The sequence below is a fragment of the Rhinolophus ferrumequinum genome, chromosome 10 (assembly GCF_004115265.2).
Source record: "Rhinolophus ferrumequinum isolate MPI-CBG mRhiFer1 chromosome 10, mRhiFer1_v1.p, whole genome shotgun sequence".
NCBI lineage: Eukaryota > Metazoa > Chordata > Mammalia > Chiroptera > Rhinolophidae > Rhinolophus > Rhinolophus ferrumequinum.
Window position 1 is genome coordinate 25,886,887 of NC_046293.1, and position 18,979 is coordinate 25,905,865.

General features: G+C 37.8%; 1 protein-coding gene across 1 annotated transcript; it reads left to right on the forward strand.

The window, feature by feature from the left end:
* The first annotated feature begins 5,428 nt into the window (after nucleotides 1-5,428).
* TMEM52B (transmembrane protein 52B) lies at nucleotides 5,429-12,555 on the forward strand. The gene is given in 7 exon segments (XM_033117907.1): nucleotides 5,429-5,533; nucleotides 5,535-5,589; nucleotides 5,592-5,683; nucleotides 7,630-7,673; nucleotides 9,394-9,432; nucleotides 9,985-10,151; nucleotides 11,114-12,555. Coding segments are annotated over 7 exon segments (747 nt in total). The 3' UTR covers nucleotides 11,359-12,555.
* Nucleotides 12,556-18,979: the final 6,424 nt, after the last annotated feature.

Here is an 18,979-nt window from a genome sequence, read left to right on the forward strand (position 1 = left end):
TATACTTTTTAGAGAATTGAACTAGATTGAACTAGCTCTCTCAGACTTTGGATATTCATCTCCACACTTCACCTACGAGTCCCAAGAGAGCATAATCACCCATTGTCCTTTGAGTCAACACTCACAGGAAGCCTACTAAGCAGTCCAGGACATGGTGATGAGTTCTGCAAATCCTATACTCCCTTCAAATACAATTTATTATTTTTTCTTTAAAATATCCTCTCTATTTAATATCTACAAGTAGGATTGACATCATCAATTTCTTTACTCTCCTCATTTTATATACTCTGACAGTGCACCGTATTGATTTTCAATTCCATCAATATATTCCATCTCTTCAACTAAATTACAAGCTCTTTAAAAGCAAGGGTAGAACCCTTTCTATTAAGAACAGCTCATTTTTTCCTACACAGCACACCATGTAAATTGTGTAGTATTCTGCAAAGAGTGGGCAGTTGATCCTTGAGATTCTTAACTATAAAGACAATGACAACATAAGCTGGATTTTTAAAATACAAAGAAATTTAGCAAAAACCTATCTCAATTCTTTTGAGGAAGTGGAACTAAAGCCCAAATCACTTAACTGGTTTGCTGAATATCTCTTTTCTGCCTGATGTCAGACCAAGAACTCAGCTCATTGTTCTTTCAATTATGTCAATTAATACGACACATAGGAGACATCCAAGACATTATAAATTCAGTATGAATATCTTTCGAAGGATTCAGTAGGAGACTTCTCAGATCACTAAGGCAGACTATCCACTTCATAGTAGACTTTAAAAATACAGTGTGAGGTAGGGAACATCCACACCAGGGTCACCCTCACATTTTTTCTTGACTTCCTTCAAACCAAAAGCTCATATTGAGGAGCCACAACATGGAGAGTTTGAAAGTGAGATCACTCACCATCTTCTGAGTGATCTCGCTCCTCTGCACAGCTTGTTTTGCCTTTCACTATTCAAGCTGGATAGAAACAAATGGTTTCCTTTCTTTTTTTATTGTGGTAAACTTAATATAAAATTTTTACCCAGAGGGTAAGGAGGGAAAGGGGGTGGGAGATGAGGGTAAAGGGGATCAAATGTATGGTGATGGAAGGAAAACTGACTCTGGGTGGTGAACACACAATGGGATTTATAGATGATGTAATACAGAATTGTACACCTGAAATCTATGTAACTTTACTAACAATTGTCACCCCAATAAACTTTAATTAAAAAAAAAATTTACCATTTAGCCATTTTTAGGTGTACAGTTCAGTGGTAGTAAGTGCATTCACATTGTTGTGCAACTATCATCACCATTCATCTCCAGAACTTTTTCATCTTCTCCAAATGAAACTGTACTCATTAAACAATAACTCTTATGATAGTTAATTTTATGTATCAACGTCTCTGAGTCCCAGAGGAGCCCAAATATTTGGTCAAACATTCTTCTGAGTGTTTCTCTGAAAGTATTTTTTGCTGACATTAACATTTTAATCAGTAGAACAGATTTCCCTCCATAATGTGAATGGGTCTCTTCCAATCACTTGAAAGCCTGAATGGAACAATAAAACTGACCTCCCTCCAGATAAGAAAAAAATTCTCCAGCAGACAGCAATTGGACTGGAACTGCATCACTGGCTTTCCTGGGTCTCCAGCGTGCCGGCCCACACTGCATTTGGAATTTGCCAGCCTCGATAACTGCATGAGCCAATTTCTTATAATGAGTCTCTCTCTCCGTGTATATATACATCCTATTGATTCTGTTTCTCTGGAGGACACTGACTAATAATACTCCCCATTCCTTCGTCTTCTCAGCCCCTGGAAACCACTTTTCTATACTCTGTCTTTATGAATTTGCTACTCTAGGTGGTTCATATAAGTGAAAGCATACAATATTTGTCCTATTGTATCTGACTTATTTCACTTAGCATAATATCTTCAAGGTTCATCTAACTTGTACCATGTACCAGAATCCCTCTGTTTTGAAGCTAAATAATATTCTATTGTATGTATAAACCACATTGGGTTTATCCATTTATCCATTGATAGACATTTGGGTTTCTCTGTATTTAAAGATCCGGGGGGGATACTTTCTCTAATCCTTACATGGCAGATAGCTGGACAGACTTGTCAGACTGTAAGTAGTCCTCATTATCCCTGCTTCCTGGTGTTTATGCCCTTGTGTTACCACCTTCTTTTGCATGTGGGTAGGATTTGTGGCTTGGAGTGTGGCAAAGGTGAGGAAATATATGTGATCATGTATACGTGATTACATAAGCTATATTGCCAAACTTGCTAAAATTTCTCTCCCTCTTCTTTCTCTCTGGCTGGATTTAAAGGAGAAAGCTTACATGAATCCCACAACCTCATAGAAATGTATGCTGCCTGAGGAAGCTTGGAACTGTATTCTTCCCCAGTTGAGCCTTCATATGAGAACACAACTTAGTGGACCCCTTGATAGCAGCCTTGTGATACCCTAAGCAGTGGACACAGCTGCTCTTCCGACACTTCTGACCCACAGACACTGTGAGGTAATAAATGGCACTTTACATTGCTGCTCATATGATTTGTGGTAATGTGTTACATGGCACATAAAACTAATAATCCTGTGATAAACTTCAAACTCCACTTTTGTTAAACTTCCTTAAATCTAATCCTACCGCTGACTTTCAATGTTTCTGAGGTTGCCACTCAAACTCAGGCTGCAATCTTGCTTCATATAATAGAGACACTTCCTAGTGGAGTAGTTGCAAGATGGAACTGGTTTCTTCTGCCACATTATCTATTTTTGAAGCCATGGCTATGGCTCAACTCACTGCTCAGCTCTTTCTAACTCATACTTGATGCCTCAGAGTAATAATAGTCCTGGCCTCTGTTTCACTGAGGCACAGAGAGGAAGGGAATCTATGGTGGGTCACACGATTTAGGCAAGGTTAAAAGGAGAATAATCAAAGAAACCATAAATAAGTAGTTCTTTAGTCCCACTTGTTGCAACTATTGTATAACAATGCCCTGAAGCATAGGTGAAAAGGCCTGTGTACATGTACCCTCTATTGGTTCCGCTCCAAGTCCTTAACAACTTGTGTATAAGCTAATGATTCACAAGCTTAATGGAACTACAAGATTGTGTAGGATAGTAATGAGATCATTTCTCTCTACCTCAGCTACCTGCCCTTCTGCGCTGGGCCTTCTCTAGTCTTCCCACCTGAATCCCTTTTCCTCTTCTATGAGACTGAGCTCAGAGTTAAAATTGCCACAGGGCATGATCACTTTCATTGAGATAAAAAAAAAAAAAAAGTTCTATTTCTCCAGGGAATAACCCATTGAGAGAGAAAAAAATGGCGGTGGTAATTCTGAGAAAGAAACCGCAACAAGGAGGTCATTAACAGAATCCTATTTTGTTCAAACCAATTAGGAAGCTGGAGGGCAAAAAGTTGATGGCAATCACATGGCAGGAAAGGGCACTGAGTGGAATAAACAGTCACGTTAATTGGCAAACCTGTTCATGCAGGTGAAGTCTAGCACCACTGGGAGAAGAGATGGGGCCACGATAGCAAGGGGAACTATTTAAGATCTGGAATGCCAGGAAAGGTAAATCATGGTCGTGGTAATAATACATATGAGAAGCATGGAGGACACTAGTTATCCATGAAGGTGAAGGTCATTGGTAAAATTGAGTGGAAATCAAGATCATCTTAGTTAACACTTATAAAATGCTTGTTATATCAAGACAATTATATGCATTTCACACACATTAACTTACTTAGTCTCTGTAAGTATATGAAGAAAAATTGTTATATTATTACCCATTTTAGATAGAATGAAACCGAACCGAGAGAGATGTAATAACTTGCCCGATATAAAACAGCTAGTAAGTCACATAGCAAGTATTTAATCTCAGAAAACCTAGCTGGATTCTTAGTCATGATCTTCTATCTCTCTGACAAGAGAAAGAGACGTGAAACTTTGATGCTGCTACTCAGATACATGGCACTCTGAACAGAAATATTCTAATCAAATGCCTTTGTGTCTCTGATTGTATTTTCTCTGTCAAACACCATCTAGGGCAGGTCAAATGGACATTGCACTCCTATTTCATGAATGGGAAAATTAAGGACTGAAGAGACTACATAACAACTCAATGGAGGGCCCGGATTAGAGTTCTGCTCTCCTTGTCCTATAAAATACCTCACTCCTCACCAAGCTTTCTGCTGAAATTTGGAAAATACTGTTCCTCCTAACTCCATCTTCCTTACATTTAAAAAAATAAAGCAATGCTCATTTAGTTTTGGAACTGACTGGTTTTAAATCATCTGTGTCATGCTAGGCTTTTCTCTCACTATTTGATTTTTTTAGCTATGGGAAAAAAAATAAGTTTATATTCTCCATTCTCACGTAATACTGTCATGCTGTGTGAGCACTCTTAGAATCAATCTCACTCAACAGTTCCCCCTCAATAATCACTCAGTAAAATTAGACTTTTAGAGTTAGAAAGGATTTGAAAAGTAGTTTTATTAGATTCTTATGAGATAGATATACCTCTATAAACTAATGTCTAATTTTCTTATAAAATATTTAGTAAATTTTTAAATACTTTCTAGTAAGTAAAAGATTACTAACAAGTATAAATCATTTATAGAGCATTCATTCATTCCTGTGGATATGTTTCTTTATAAATATCCTACATTCTTTCCATTTGTGCTTATTTTTACTCTTACCTTAGATTTTATTTGAGAGAGAGAATGAGAGAGACAGAAAGAGAGAGAGAGAGAGAGAGACAGACAGACAGACAGACAGACAGACAGAGACAGACAGAGAGAGAGAGGTGTCTTGGAATCCAGTTTAAAAAACATGTATCTGTCTTACTTATCTGTTTCAATGGGAATTTAAGTCAGGGTGGAGGAGAATTTCATGGACAGGACCCAGAAATTCTCATTTTCATACCTTCTTTCTCCAAAGATGGGATGGCTTTCCAGTTCATTTGGCAACTTGTCATTCCCACTGCAATGGTTAGAAATTAATGACCCAGAACCAGGAGAGTTGATTATCAACATAGTGAAGGGGAGGGTTTCAAAGAGCAAGGAGGGCTAATCACATGGAAGGGGAGTGAATGGAAATTGACAGGGTGACTTTCAACCTTCAACAGTCACCCTGGAGTGCTGCGGTGAAGGACCAAGAATATTTCTGATGGAATAGAGAACTTATTTGGTCACCAGCAATCTGCCTTTGATCCTCTTCAAAGTCAAGTTTCTCACCACTGCCTAAAAAAAACCCTAATTCAGAGGACTGATGTGTCCTCCTTGAATATATTCCTTTTGGGGGCAGTGGGAGAAAATTAAAGGCATATAAAAAGGATTAATAGTAGAAGGGAAGAAAAGAAGACACAGGGAAGCAAATGTGGAGACCCTAAAACCAGAAATAGGAATAGAGAGAAAGAAGCCAGGATGAAAGGGAAAGGAAAGACCACAGAAAATAAAGCCCAGGGGAATAAGAAGAGAGAAAGAGAGAAAAGGAAAATGAATTTATTGCTGAGAAAAGTTTCTCTCCTTCAGTCCTCTAGGTCAAGAAATCAGACATGGCACAGAGCATGGAAAGGAGGTAACAGACCTCAGTGTGTGGTCCTGGAGAAGCAGGACTTCAGTCTAATGGGAACACGAGCCCCTGCAGTGATGGCTTCCGCCCTGGTGTGTTTCATGCAGGTGAGTTGCAAAAACTCAAGAATAAAGCTTTTGTTTGTTTCTCAAATAAATCAACTCTCAGAAGAATCTGGACAGAAATGAATGAGGGGGAAAGACTTCTACAGAACAAAGAGGGTAGTGGGAAATGAATAACTAGAATGTTTCCTTAATATGTGGTTACATAGTGCAGGACTGATGAATGACAACTTCAGTGAAAAGGGGGACAGAAATTAGGGCATTCATAGATACAAGTAGAGAGGCTAAGGCAATTTAGAAGAGCCACTTATGCGTATTTCTATCTTTTAGCGGCTCATCACCCATCCTTCAAATTCCCAAGTATGATCAAAACTAGCTATGTAATTCCCCTAAAGAGAGTTCCCCATATCAGCTTTAACACTATTCTTGAAGTTTATAGGTGCCTCCAGATCAGAAGTAAGTCAAAAGAGGGAAAATTCTTTAAAAATACTTTGGATCTTTTATTTCTCCCCATTAAAAATCAGAAGCCCCTGAGTAACTCATGAGCTGGGAAAGGGGTCACTGGACTGAGGGATTCTGGTCAACTGTCAAGGGGAAGTTTACACAGCTATGAAATCTACTAAGAAGGAGAGCAAATGAAGAAACTGGCTGGTATCAGTTTCCTGCTCAGCTCCTAGCAGGGTGTGGACTGTCTGTTTCACTTCTTATGTAGGAGTTAAATTAATGTCTGAAAAATCCATTTCTTGTATTCTCTTCTTACTTCCTCTTCTTTTCCTTGACCTTCCTGTCCTTTCTTTTCTCTTTTCTTCTCTTTTTGCAACAGTCCTGAAAGAAGCATTTTATCTACCAAGAACTTTAGGTGTTTCTAGCCTTTAGTTTACCTAGAGAGGTTTTGAAGGAGAAAGTCAACTATAATGCAAGGTAGAAGAAGGAGTGGAAGGTTTATTTGCTAGAAAGTTTATTTGAAGAGACTTGACAGGAATGTCAAAGGGTTGTTAGAGCAGATTTGTCCCTGGTTCTATTAACTCATTCAACATACATATATGACTGAGTTTGCTTTGAATTATGGCCAAATCCATAATGTGTGCAGTTGGTCATGCTCCTTAAACTCCTACGCCTTAGTTCCTTGACCATTTAAAATAAAGTTAAATATACCCACCTATAGCATTATTTTGATGAAATGTTATGAAATATTAAAAGTGCTTAACAGTGAGAGTGGCATATAGTAGCTGTTTGATAAATAAGTCCCCTCACTGCTCTTCTTCTCTTGTTTGGTGAGTTATTGATGTATTAAGGGAATGAAAAAGAACAGTGGGGTAGAATTCAGCTTGCACTGGGAATTAGGAAGAACAATAACAATATCCTGAGGGACAGATCAGGAATTTCAAGGACAAAGATTGATATAAATTTACTTCTCATTCACAAAACAGTGATGCCCCACCCATCACAAAAAAAAAAAAAAAAAGAAAGAAAAAAAAAGAAAAAGGAAAGAAAGAGAGAGAAAAGAAAGAGAGGAGACGGGAGAGAGAGAGAAGAAAGAAAGAAAGAAAGAAAAAAAAAAAAAAAAAAAAAAAAAAAAAAAAAAAAAAAAAGAAAAAAAAAGAAAAAAGAAAAAAAAAAAGAAAGAAAGAAGAAAGAGAAAAGAAGAAAAAGAAAGAAAGAAAGAAAAAGAAGAAAGAAAGAAAGAAAGAAAGAAAGAAAGAAGAAAGAAAGAAAGAAAGAAAGAAAGAAAGAAAAAAGAAAGAAAAGAAAGAAAGAACCAGATTAGATAGTTGTTGTTCCAAGTTCCGCCACTTCAAATGTAGCAATGAATAAGCATGGGAGAGATGAAAACACAGCCCTAAACTGGCTAAACTTATGACCTTGTCCTTCCATCTGCCCTGCTCTTACTAATTGATCTAACTGAGCATAGTCATGAGGGATAACAGATAGGCTGCTTAGCGCAGCAGATGAGACAATTTCCCTGTCTGAGACTCTTTCCCTTCCTACAGCTTCCTTGGGCAAGATGTGAGGAGAACTGTGTCAGTCCTGCGCAGTAAGTATCTGAGAATATAATTGGGGAGGAAGGAGAGACAGACAAAAACATCAATACACAACACAGGGTCAAGAGGTCATCAGATATCTGTGACTTCCTTTATTTCTACGTAAATGGGCATCATCTCAACCCACTTATCTCACAGATGGATTATCCAGAAATAAAGACAAGCATTTGTGTTATCCTAAGCACTCAAAATAATACCGCTGACAGCATTTTTTCCAAAGCCAATCTTCCTAACAAAACAGCTGACTGAATCTCAATTTATGCAATCACAGAGATTTGCAGCAGACTTTCTTACCCGTGCTTCTCAGTGACTCATCAAGACAGACTGAATTCAGTAAATATCTTAGTCACAAGCAGATATATTTGGGTGATTGCCAAAGTGTATCACTACTTCAAATCTGAAAAGCATTTTCTATTTTTTAGGACATGATGATATGTATTGCAGACTTCATTTAGCTATCACTTTGAGGTAATTATCCATTAACCTAAACCTGTCACAATTAGGTCTTATGTAGACAAAATGGACAAAATAAAGATAAAGAGGGGAAAGTTTCATTCCACTTAGAGGTAAACTAGTAAAAAAAAAAAAAAAAAAGCAGGGACAGTTTGAATAAAAAGACTTGCTCAGGCTGAAGGAAAACACATATTTAGCCATGAGAAGCGTTTCCCAACAGCCAAATATGTTACACCCAGGAGAAATGGTGATGGCCTTGGTTACTTGTCACACACTGTCAGGTTTTAGACACCTACCACCATAGGAAGAGTCATTTTTAATAGAATCCGGATCATAATGTCGTAGAACTAGAAGGGGCTTTGAACAAATGAGGGATGTGAGAAAACCTAGAGGAGACACTGTTCAGTGAAAAAGCAAACTGTATCTTCTACAACTGTTCAAACAAAGAAAGGATATAGAAGTGAATTTGAATAGATCAACAGATCAGAAAGTATTATTAAGTTTACTCATCTTCAAAGATAAACAAATATTTTCCTTTCCCTCTCCTTTCCACTCCTGAGCTTATCCCATACTCCTCCTTCCATGTAATCCATATTTTTTTATCCCTAAAAAGAAAATTGCCCTACTTAATTCAGAATACTTAATTAGCTTTCATTATGATAAAGTTTGTTTCCACATTTTTTCCTATTTTTTGTTTGGCCTCAGCAGATATGTATATCAGTTTTAATTCTGGATGTGAATATTTAGGGCCCTTTTTATGGTGAGAGTTTTTATGATTTCATGGTGGCCCTTTTTGCAACAACTTGCAAAACAGAAATTACAAACTTCATTGTATTGCTTTCATGCTTATAACTAAAATTTTCTTTATGTTTAAATTTTATCGACCTCAAATACATACAAACCTTAACTTTCACACCCATTTTCAAACTCACTCTGTAAATTTGCATTAGAAGTTCTTTGTTGGTAATTTTCATCATAACTGTTTACAATGGTCATGGTTATATTTTCTATTAACACTATTTCATGATCGTTACTTTAGTCTATCTTATGATTTACAAAATGATTTACACAATGCCATCTATAGTATAAAACACTAAGGCATTCCTTTTCACAATAGATTCAGCTGGTGATACTGAAATTATAAACTGTGATGCTTTTATTATAACAATGTATCATATTATTGTAACTCATTCTGATTCTGGAATCATAAGAGGTATTGACTATATTTTTATTGCAAAAATTTTTATTCTTTCTTCATAGTTGCCTGACCACAGATTGGGTACATCTCTGGTATATATGGTAAGTTTCAACTTTAAAACCCAGAAAGATATTTAAAAGGGACTTCATTTTTCTCAGGTCTTATTTATTATTTTTAGTATTTTTAGTTTTTAAATATTTGTCAGCAGGGGAAAAAATGTGTGGAACAGCCAGCCTACTTACCTAGTGTCTCATGGAGTAAAGTTTATTTGCTTCATCACTACTCTCTGTCACAATATGCCAGGATTTCCTCTTTCAATACCATCTCCTCGACCGACATGAACAGGTTATTATGTACTTTCTCAGGATCAGTTCTAGACATATCCACATAGAGGAGATTACTTCAGTAAAGTTAAAAGCAGTCTCTCCAAACAACATTAAATCTCTTACCAATTGTTTTAATAAACCGACTAGTCTTGCTGACAAAATAAGGAAGTATATATGTGAAGTGAAAGCCTTGAAATTAAAGTCTTATAATTATTCTATAAAATATTCACACAAGAATCAAAATGCAGACATTGAAGACTGATTATGCCAAAGTTGGGAAACAAAGTAGATCACAGAGCTCTCACTGCCCCGGGGGGTTCCTTGCAGGTTGCTGGTGGTGATTGGCGCTTTGCTTCTACTATGTGGCTTGACTTCTGTGTGTTTCCGCTGCTGCCTGAGTCGCCAGCAAAATGGAGAAGACGAGGACCGGCCACCGTATGAAGTGACAGTCATAGCTTTTGATCATGACAGCACTCTCCAAAGCACAATCACTTGTGAGTACACTGACATTATACATGGGAGGTGAACCAAGATTTAAACAAACAGTTAGGATGGTACAATGGTATAAAAACATTGATTGAATAATATTAAAGATTCTGGAGCTCAGAGTAGTTTTAATTTCCAGAAGCCTCACAGGGCTTTCGCAAATGCTGTATTTTCAAATATTGGTAACATTTTTGAAGAGAATGAAGAATGAAGAAAGAAATGAAATGTTAAGACAATACTGGAAATGATTTGTAGGCAGAATTACCCAGTTCACAAATAGTTATTTTGATAAAATTATTTTAAACTCTGAGCAAATCCCTTTTTCAAAAATGTTTTGCCTTTTGTAAAAATTGCCATTTTCTATCTATACTCTTTCATATCTTTAGAGAAATTTGTCTTGGGTACTTTCAGTTCTTTATTCTCCAAGTCTTGATACAATAAATATTAACCCCAACATATCCTTGAAGGTCGGTCATAAGACACTTTATTTTTTTCTGTTTTCTTTATATTCTTTCCTAAAATCGGAGAGTAAATACCAGGCAGAACAGCAGGTGACAAAACACTGCGGTATTTATTTTGCGAAGAGAACAATATAGTGTGTTGCTTTTCATCTTTCCTGCCTCCCTGTTCTCACTATCATTTTTGAGAAAAGATGAATAAGGCAGAAATAAATATTTCTAAGGAGTCAGTGGGTTAGTGTAAAGCGTTCTAAATCTATAAAGGGGGAAAAAGGGTTATAAGACAGGAACACAATTTAGATTATTTGAAGATACCAGAGAAGACAGAATCTTCTGGAAGAAAGTGAAGTTGGTTTCTAAACAAGCTTCACAGGATTTTCATAACATTTGTGGCAGAGAGTTGACAATGTGTTTGGACACTTGTTAAAAGTAAAAGGAAATTAAGTGTGTTGTAAATCTGATTTCTGAGAATGCCACATTTACTTTAGCTCAGTTCCTTTTTCCCTCACCAGCCCTGCAGTCAGCATTTGGCCCCGCGGCTCGGAGAATTCTGGCAGTGGCTCACTCTCACAGCTCCCTGGGCCAGCTGCCCTCATCTTTGGACACCCTCCCCGGGTATGAGGAAGCTCTTCACATGAGTCGCTTCACCGTCGCAAGATGTGGGCAGAAAGCACCTGATCTGCCCCCGGTGCCAGAAGAAAAGCAGCTGCCTCCAATGGAGAAAGAGGTTCCTCAAGTAGAACACTCTTCAAATTGATGGGAACTCTAGTTTTATAAGTGGGGTGAGGGTGTCCCCAGAATTGGTAAAGATAGACAAATGGAGCAATTTTTTCTAACTTTCAGAAGATTTAGGATGACATCTAAACATCATTTGGTGGAAAAGATGGGTTCCAACTCTTTATTTCCAGCCTCATGTATTTTCTGATATGGAATGCTCTAATAGAGAACTCTCATCTTTATCCAATAGCCAAAATTTGCAACTAACTTCTAGCAATGCTGATTACTACTGAACCAGGAAAGCATCAAAGGTCTCTTCAAATTCCTTCAGCTCTTGAGTTCCTTTACGCATATGATACTGCAAGTTGCTCTTCTCTGCCAGCTAATAGATAATAATACACTCAAGGAGGAAGACAGCCATAAATATAATTCACCAAATTCACACTTCCTCTTGAGAGAACACCCACTTTTATACTGAATGACAATGATAATCTTGGACATCATGTAATACGTAACTGGACATCCAGAATCCAGGGGTGGGATTGCAGGTGTGGGCTAGGAGAGCACAGTACAGTATTGAAGCGCAAAATATCAACGGCTTTTTTTCACTCCCGTTCTACCCACCAGTGGTGTGAGAAACTGCATAGAGTTTTATTCGTTTTTCAGTTCCTCTGCCCTATGAACACACACACACACACACACACACACACACACACACACACACTTTTCTAACTGAAAGAATAGCATTGCTTTGCTTTTTTTCCTCCTTCCTGCTTTGACCACTTAAAATCAACTGTCTGCAGTGACAAACACTAGTCTCTAGTGGTGGGCTTTACTGCCACCTAGTGGACTCGATGGAAAATGCATTCTCCTATTTGAGCCTATCCACACACCTCTCCAGTTCCTGCCGCGTTAAGTGAACTAAGCCTGAGTGAAACCCTTTCCTAGGCACCATCCAGCTGTGTGACACTAAGCTGTCCACCTAACACACTACCTCCAAAATGTACTGCTATTGGAAAATTGAGGAAGTAAAGAATATTTGGGGAAAAACTACTCAGTAGTGTCCTTAGATAAGTCACTGAAATCTTCAAAGCACAGTTTTCTCATCTGTAAGATAGGCGATAATAACACCTCACAAGATTGTTGTGAAGATAAAATAAGCTAAGTATATATGACAAGATTTGTAAAGTATTATGCACATGTATTTGTTATTCTTGGTATGGACATTTAATTTTCACCTGCCTGCTATTGTTCTGATTTGTCCTTTTGCCACATTACTGCTAAGTCACACTTGAAGTAGCTAGCTTTATTTCATCAATCATATTTGTTAATTGATGTAAACAACTAAAGATATGTGATTCCTCCTAATATTTTCTGTAGAGGTAAGGAACATTTGAGAAAACTCATTTATTAGGGATTTAGCTCCTGTACTCAGGGAGACATGACAGAGGCCTGGAATAGCTGAGTAGTGCAGCACCTTGTTAAATCCATTCTTTGAGGCATTCTCACTCAGCCCAGCCACAGGGAAAATGTTCTGAGCATAACCTGCGGGTGATCTGCATCTGTTCTGAGTCATTTATCAAAGGGCCTCTGGAAATTGTTGAAATGCATGGATTGTTAATAGCACCTGAGGTGGCCTTGTTTTGCCACTGCCAAATGAATCACTTCATTATCACACATTCCATAAACTATTCTTGGCTGTTACTCCTTCAAGATACCAGGGTCTTAAGTTAAAATGTCGAAAGGTATAAAAAGATCTTAGAAGAAATCCTGTTTTATTCTAAAGAGATCTCTCTGCCCCACCTCTCCCTGTCCCTTTGCCCCTCTCCTCAGCCCCCGGAAGACTTCACTCTTGTCGCCCTCCCATTTTGTCACAAGCTATTAGCATCCATTTGGCTTCACTTCCTTCTATATGCAATCTGAATTATATATTGTAAACTGGAGAAGGAGTATAGTAAAATGGGAGAGCTGAAGAAAAAAAAATAACTGTCACATTGTTAAGCCTTGTAGTAATTCAGACACTGAACTTGAAGACAATCCGGAGCTACTTAATGTGTTTTTAGCAGGACAGTGCCATAATGTGATCAACATTTTAGAAAGATACTCTGATGAAAGTCAGAGGTCTTAGCTGAAGCGTGAAGAAGGCAGGTCTTTATTCTACCTAGGAGCACACTGTAAAAATCCTAGTTAAAAATGATGAGAGCCTGAAAATAAACTGGGGGGTAGTGATGAAATGGATGATAATTCCTTACTTTTTTCAGCAGAACTCTCAGCTGTGCTCAAATTGAAAAATAAACAACAAAATGGTTGGGAAATGGGATGTCTTTACCATTGTTCTCTAGGCCTTTTCTCTTTTTAAGCAGTAGTGATTCTCTGCCACCTCTTTCTTAGCCCAAATGACACCTTGTGTATAGACCTGCAACGTGGCCATGAAGCTGCACAACCCATCCTGGACAGCCTTCTTTGGGTAGCCTGGGGGTGATTACACTGGGCAAAAAGCCACCTTTTACATCACTTTTTACTTGCCAAAACCGAAACTCCTGCAAACAATTTGGGCTGTGTCTAGTCTGATAACGATATCTGAAAGGAAGTGTCCATATCAACATAGCAGGAAATAACTCTTGACAGCACAAAGCTCCTAATCTCTGAGAGACCTGAAAGACCAGTGTATATTAGTTTACACAGGACAATACAGGCTTTCCTTCCTGAGGGAAGATGGGTCTGAAAGAAAATTGGGCTGTGATGACTGGTTTTGTCTGCGGTTTGGACACTTGCGTTGGCCTTATAGATGTGGCCTAGAAGACCTTTATTAGAGGGTCTGATTAACACATTAAGAGTTTACTTGTACATGGGTGTATGGAAATAAAGCAAAAATGAGATTTATGTAACCAATTTAAGAGACAAAAGAGAAAAATTGCAAAGTCTGGGAATAGTGAATTGTGTTTTCTTTTCGTTGGGTAAGCAGATTGGCTGGAAAGCAATAAAGAGGCCATGATGGGAAGTCTGCCCTTGAGCAGACTGACTGAGAAAACAATTTAGTGATTTATGGATCGTCTAAGATACACTGAGAGTTAAACTGTGGAAAATATTTTACATGGTGTCTCTGAGTGATGTTGGTCAGTGTTCTCCTGCTGGCACCTTCACCTTGGTTAAGCCAGATTTACACTGTTTCCCACTTCAGAATTCCTTCTAACTTTGAGTTTGGAAAGGGTGTCATGGAAGTTGTAGTGTTTGAATTGAAACCTGATTTATGATAGACTTTTAAACCTCAAATACACAGTATAAGAGCATTTTCTGTCTATGTGCAAGGATAGAAATAATGAGAATGTGAGTCATGGAGAATGTTAAAAAATTTCAAGAGTGATATAAAAAGAATGAATCTGGAAAGATAGGTTGGCATCTTTTTATGGAAGGTATTACATGGGAGCTTAAGCAGTTTGATCTTTAATCCTACATTCTATGAAAGCCATCATAAGTTTTTGAAGAGGGAAAGAGATCATGTAACTTATATGATGCTTTGGCTATCTCTAGAGGATGAATACGAGAAGTGAAATGTAGAAGAGAGTTGAGACCATTATGGCTACTGAACTATTCCACAGAGAACACAAGTACTTTTTCAATTTCTTTCATAAATGCTTAGTTATAGGCAAAGCTAGAAATAAGGCAGGCTCAATTTACACCTCTTTATTTCAGCTTCATGATAGTCATTCTTTAACTGTTTAAATTGCCCTTTGGCTATTACTATCCTTGTTTGACAAATGATATCAATGTTCCAAGTCTCTAGATGTTTCTTGAGTACCAGTTTGTATATCAAACTTGCCTACGCCGGCTCTCTCTTATACTCCCCTCTTGCACTACATAGAACCTGCTCTCCCATATGATGTTAATACTAATTACTATAGGTGGGAAAGTTGAGTACTACTCGCTCCCTTTCTCAAAAAAGTTGTAAATCCACACTCAGTAAATACCAAAGTGGATGAATACACAGTCAATTCAAAGGGGACAAAAGTTCATCAAAAGCCAAGTAAATAGTAAGTAAACATAGCCATTTGAATGCCTGCAGAGCACCATTTACTTCTCCAAACTGTGTGTTCCCTTTTGTCAGCTTTGGAGGCTGAATTGCAGGAAGTGATGTAACTTGCAGGGATCTGAATGTCTGAGTTGGTTTTATACTCAACTTCCTCAGGCTTGAAATACCAAATGGAAAAAACTTTTGCTCTTATTTTTAAATTTAATTTTATTATTTGAATTAAATGTATGCATTTATGAAGATTAAAAAGTCAAAGAGCTCTATAAGGATTGTGAAGAAAAATAGCACCTTCCCACTACCCCCGTACATGTACGCATACGCCCTACTTTTTCAGCTGACTTTGTAAAATCTACATTTCAACAAATACTATGCATATATTGCTATTCTTGATTTTTATGTTCAGTTTGGTGCATCATCTATCAACTTGCCGTTATAGAAGAAATAAAATTTACCCCTTTTCGTTACCATGATCCCTACCTTTGCTACCATGACACATCTGAACATTTCTTGTGCCTCCTATCTTCTAAGCATAGTTATATCGTAATTTTAATTAGATGAGTATAATGGGTCGTGGCAAAAAGACTATTATTGAATAAGAGGCTAAAACCAGGCTTTTGGGCTTTTTCCTTACTCCTTGTCCAATCATGGTGTAGTCACTTAATCATTCTATGCTTCAAATTCTTAAGTTGTAAAATGATAAAATGAGTACATATACATTATATTATTATGTGTGGATTACAGGGGTTAATGCATATACACATACTATACATAAAGCATGTATATTAAATCCTCTTTCCTTTTTGCATGTCTTTCTCTTTGTCGAAATGCTCTCCTTTTTAGAAGGCCACCAATTATACTGGATTAAGGCCTACCCTAATGACCTCATCTTTTGATTATCTGCAAAGACCCTATTTGTAAAGTCACATTTATAGATACTGGGTGTTGAGACTTCAACATTTCTTCAGGGGACATAATTGAACCTATGACACAGTTGATTTAGTGGATTTTCAGGAGACAACAAAGAAAACTATATCTTTTTCAATCCACCATCTTAAATCAGTAGTCTACCCTTTGCTTTCTTGACTATGACATTGTCATGCACGGTGTCATGCAGGGTCTCAGCTCCCGCTCCCCACATAAGAATGCAGGATATGGTGAGGCCAAAAAGGAACACCCACGGAGCCATAGATAGGAGAGTCATACCGCTATAGTCTCACTGGCGCCTGGGTTGGAGACACAGGAAGCAGGAGCCACACGATCTGCAACCCGCCGTCCACTTGTTTCTGCCAACCAACCTCACTTGCTAACTGCAATCCGCCTCTCTGCAATCCGCAATCCACACTCTGCTGTGCTAACTGCAATCTGCTCTTGCTAGCTTAGCCACCACCTTCTTGCCAGCCCCCATTTTCTGTTAGCGTAGCCACAGCAGTTATATTAGTGGCCAATGGCTCACTGGTTACAGCTGACGGCCAACTAGCCACAGCTGATGGCCATCCCATCACAGTTGATGGCCATTTACTACCCCAGTGAGCACCTTTCCACGTGAGGGTGAGAGCCTGGAAACTGCGCTCCTGGCTCTGTCCCCATAGACATACTATGCACTTTTTGAGTCTTCATTTTGTATCCAAAGCATTGAGGATATAAATACAAGTAACATGTTACCAAATAGCACAGAGACTACCTGAAACTAGGGACTTAAATGCCATTAGTTCTCCCTCCAACTCTATCTTTACATTTATCTCTATCCCTATCTATACATCATGAGTCTCTGACTGACATCTTCTTTATCTTTCTTATGTTGGACTGGTGCATTTAGACTGCAAATTTAGATTTTATGAAATGAATACAGTGGCTACTGTAAGCCTCTGATCGTACATCATCAAAACGCCATAATTAAAAAAGGGACTTATTTCTCTAGCCTCATATATAGCCATTTCGTATTTTGTAGTCTATGTTCCAGGCATACTAAATTATTTAAATTACTTCTTTCCCTATATTGCCCTTATTTATGGTCATTGGATATCGTCAAATGATCTTCCTGTAAAAACATTTTCTCCTATTTTTTTTTCTTTTTTTTGGCCTAATTCCTGTAAATCATTTGGAGCTTAGTTCAGGCATCGCCTTCTTCAGGAAGCCTTTCTTTTAACCCCCATTTGCCTGGGTCCCTCTGTGTCTTTACAATGTGCTCTGAAAGCATTGTGTGCTTATTTTTGTCACAGGACACATAAATGATGTATTGTTCATTAGATAATACCATGTCCATTCCTTCTCTCTTTTTTTTTTTTTTGGCGGCGGAGGTATACATTGCTTTGTAGGAAGCTACTCCTCCCACACTAACCACTGCGTAGTTCTAGTGGGACCCACAAATCATAGATTCTCACTGCCTTGACCATTAAGAAGGCCAGGTGACTTATAAAAGACTAATCAGAATCTTTCCTTAAAATTTCTCACATATGAACTAAGAGAATATTACATTTTGTGTAATATATTAAATGTTATGCTGAGAATACAGGCAGAGAGCAAACTTTGGAAGTTCACAGATTGTGTATTCTACAATAAAGCATTAGCATTTAGAAAAGCCTTGAGGCAGAAAGATTAATCGAAATTCCATCTCCAAATTATTTTTCATATATAAATTGCCACTGTGCTTAGGTATTTTTAAAAGTTAAAATCAGTATTTTTAACTAGCTACGATTGTTTCCAGTAGATTTGATCATAGAATAATAGTCTTAAAATATTAATCTTCATCGTAATTACTTTTCTCAACTGGTTGTAAGGTTCTCCTTTGAGACATTTAGCTCTATTTGAACCGAAGCTAAAATAAGCTGAAAATTTCAATTTGAAAATAAGGAATAAAAATTATAAAAATATAATGTGATAAAATAATTCCTGGATTTTCACACATAAAAAGGACTGAAAGATACCATGGAGAAAAAAAATTAACATCAAGAAGTAGGGCTATGTAATTCATTCTCGTTTCAATAATGAAACTCAGTTTCTTTTGTGGATTTGTTTTTTAAATCAGAGACACTGAGACCTTGACAAAAGTAGATAGGGGCTGCCATTTTCTAATATATTAATAGTTAGCAGAGCTCCCTTGTTTTGGGCAGACCAGCCTGTCCTCACCCTTATCTTTCACAATTTCCTCTGTCCCCCACCATAGGTTCCTGGAATCACTGCCAGGAACAGTGGTTGGAAAGGCCTTAGTCCTTTTGATTCTTGTTGGAGAAAGGGGAGGGCCAGAGAGAGGTGATACTGGCACCTGGCCCACCACCCAGAGTCCTCCACTCCCCCTTTTCAGGTGGCACTTTCTATTCACATTAGGGATACTTAACCAGTACTAACCTTCAGGTGAATTTTTGCATAAGAGAAAAGAATGTTTGAGAACCACTGAGTTAATCACTTAGATCACTTGATATTTTCTTTTCCATCAGATAGGCCCAACTTCTGCGTTAATAGGAGAAAATGAATCATTTCTATATTTGAAAAGGCGTGAAGCCCTTAGTAGTTAAGACTGACACCACTTCTCTGGACCTTGATTACATCTGATGTCCTTTACCTAATGTGTCTTTTCAAATTCCTGAGTCACGTTTTGTTTACGTTCCTGCTCCAGGAACAAATTGCAACTGCG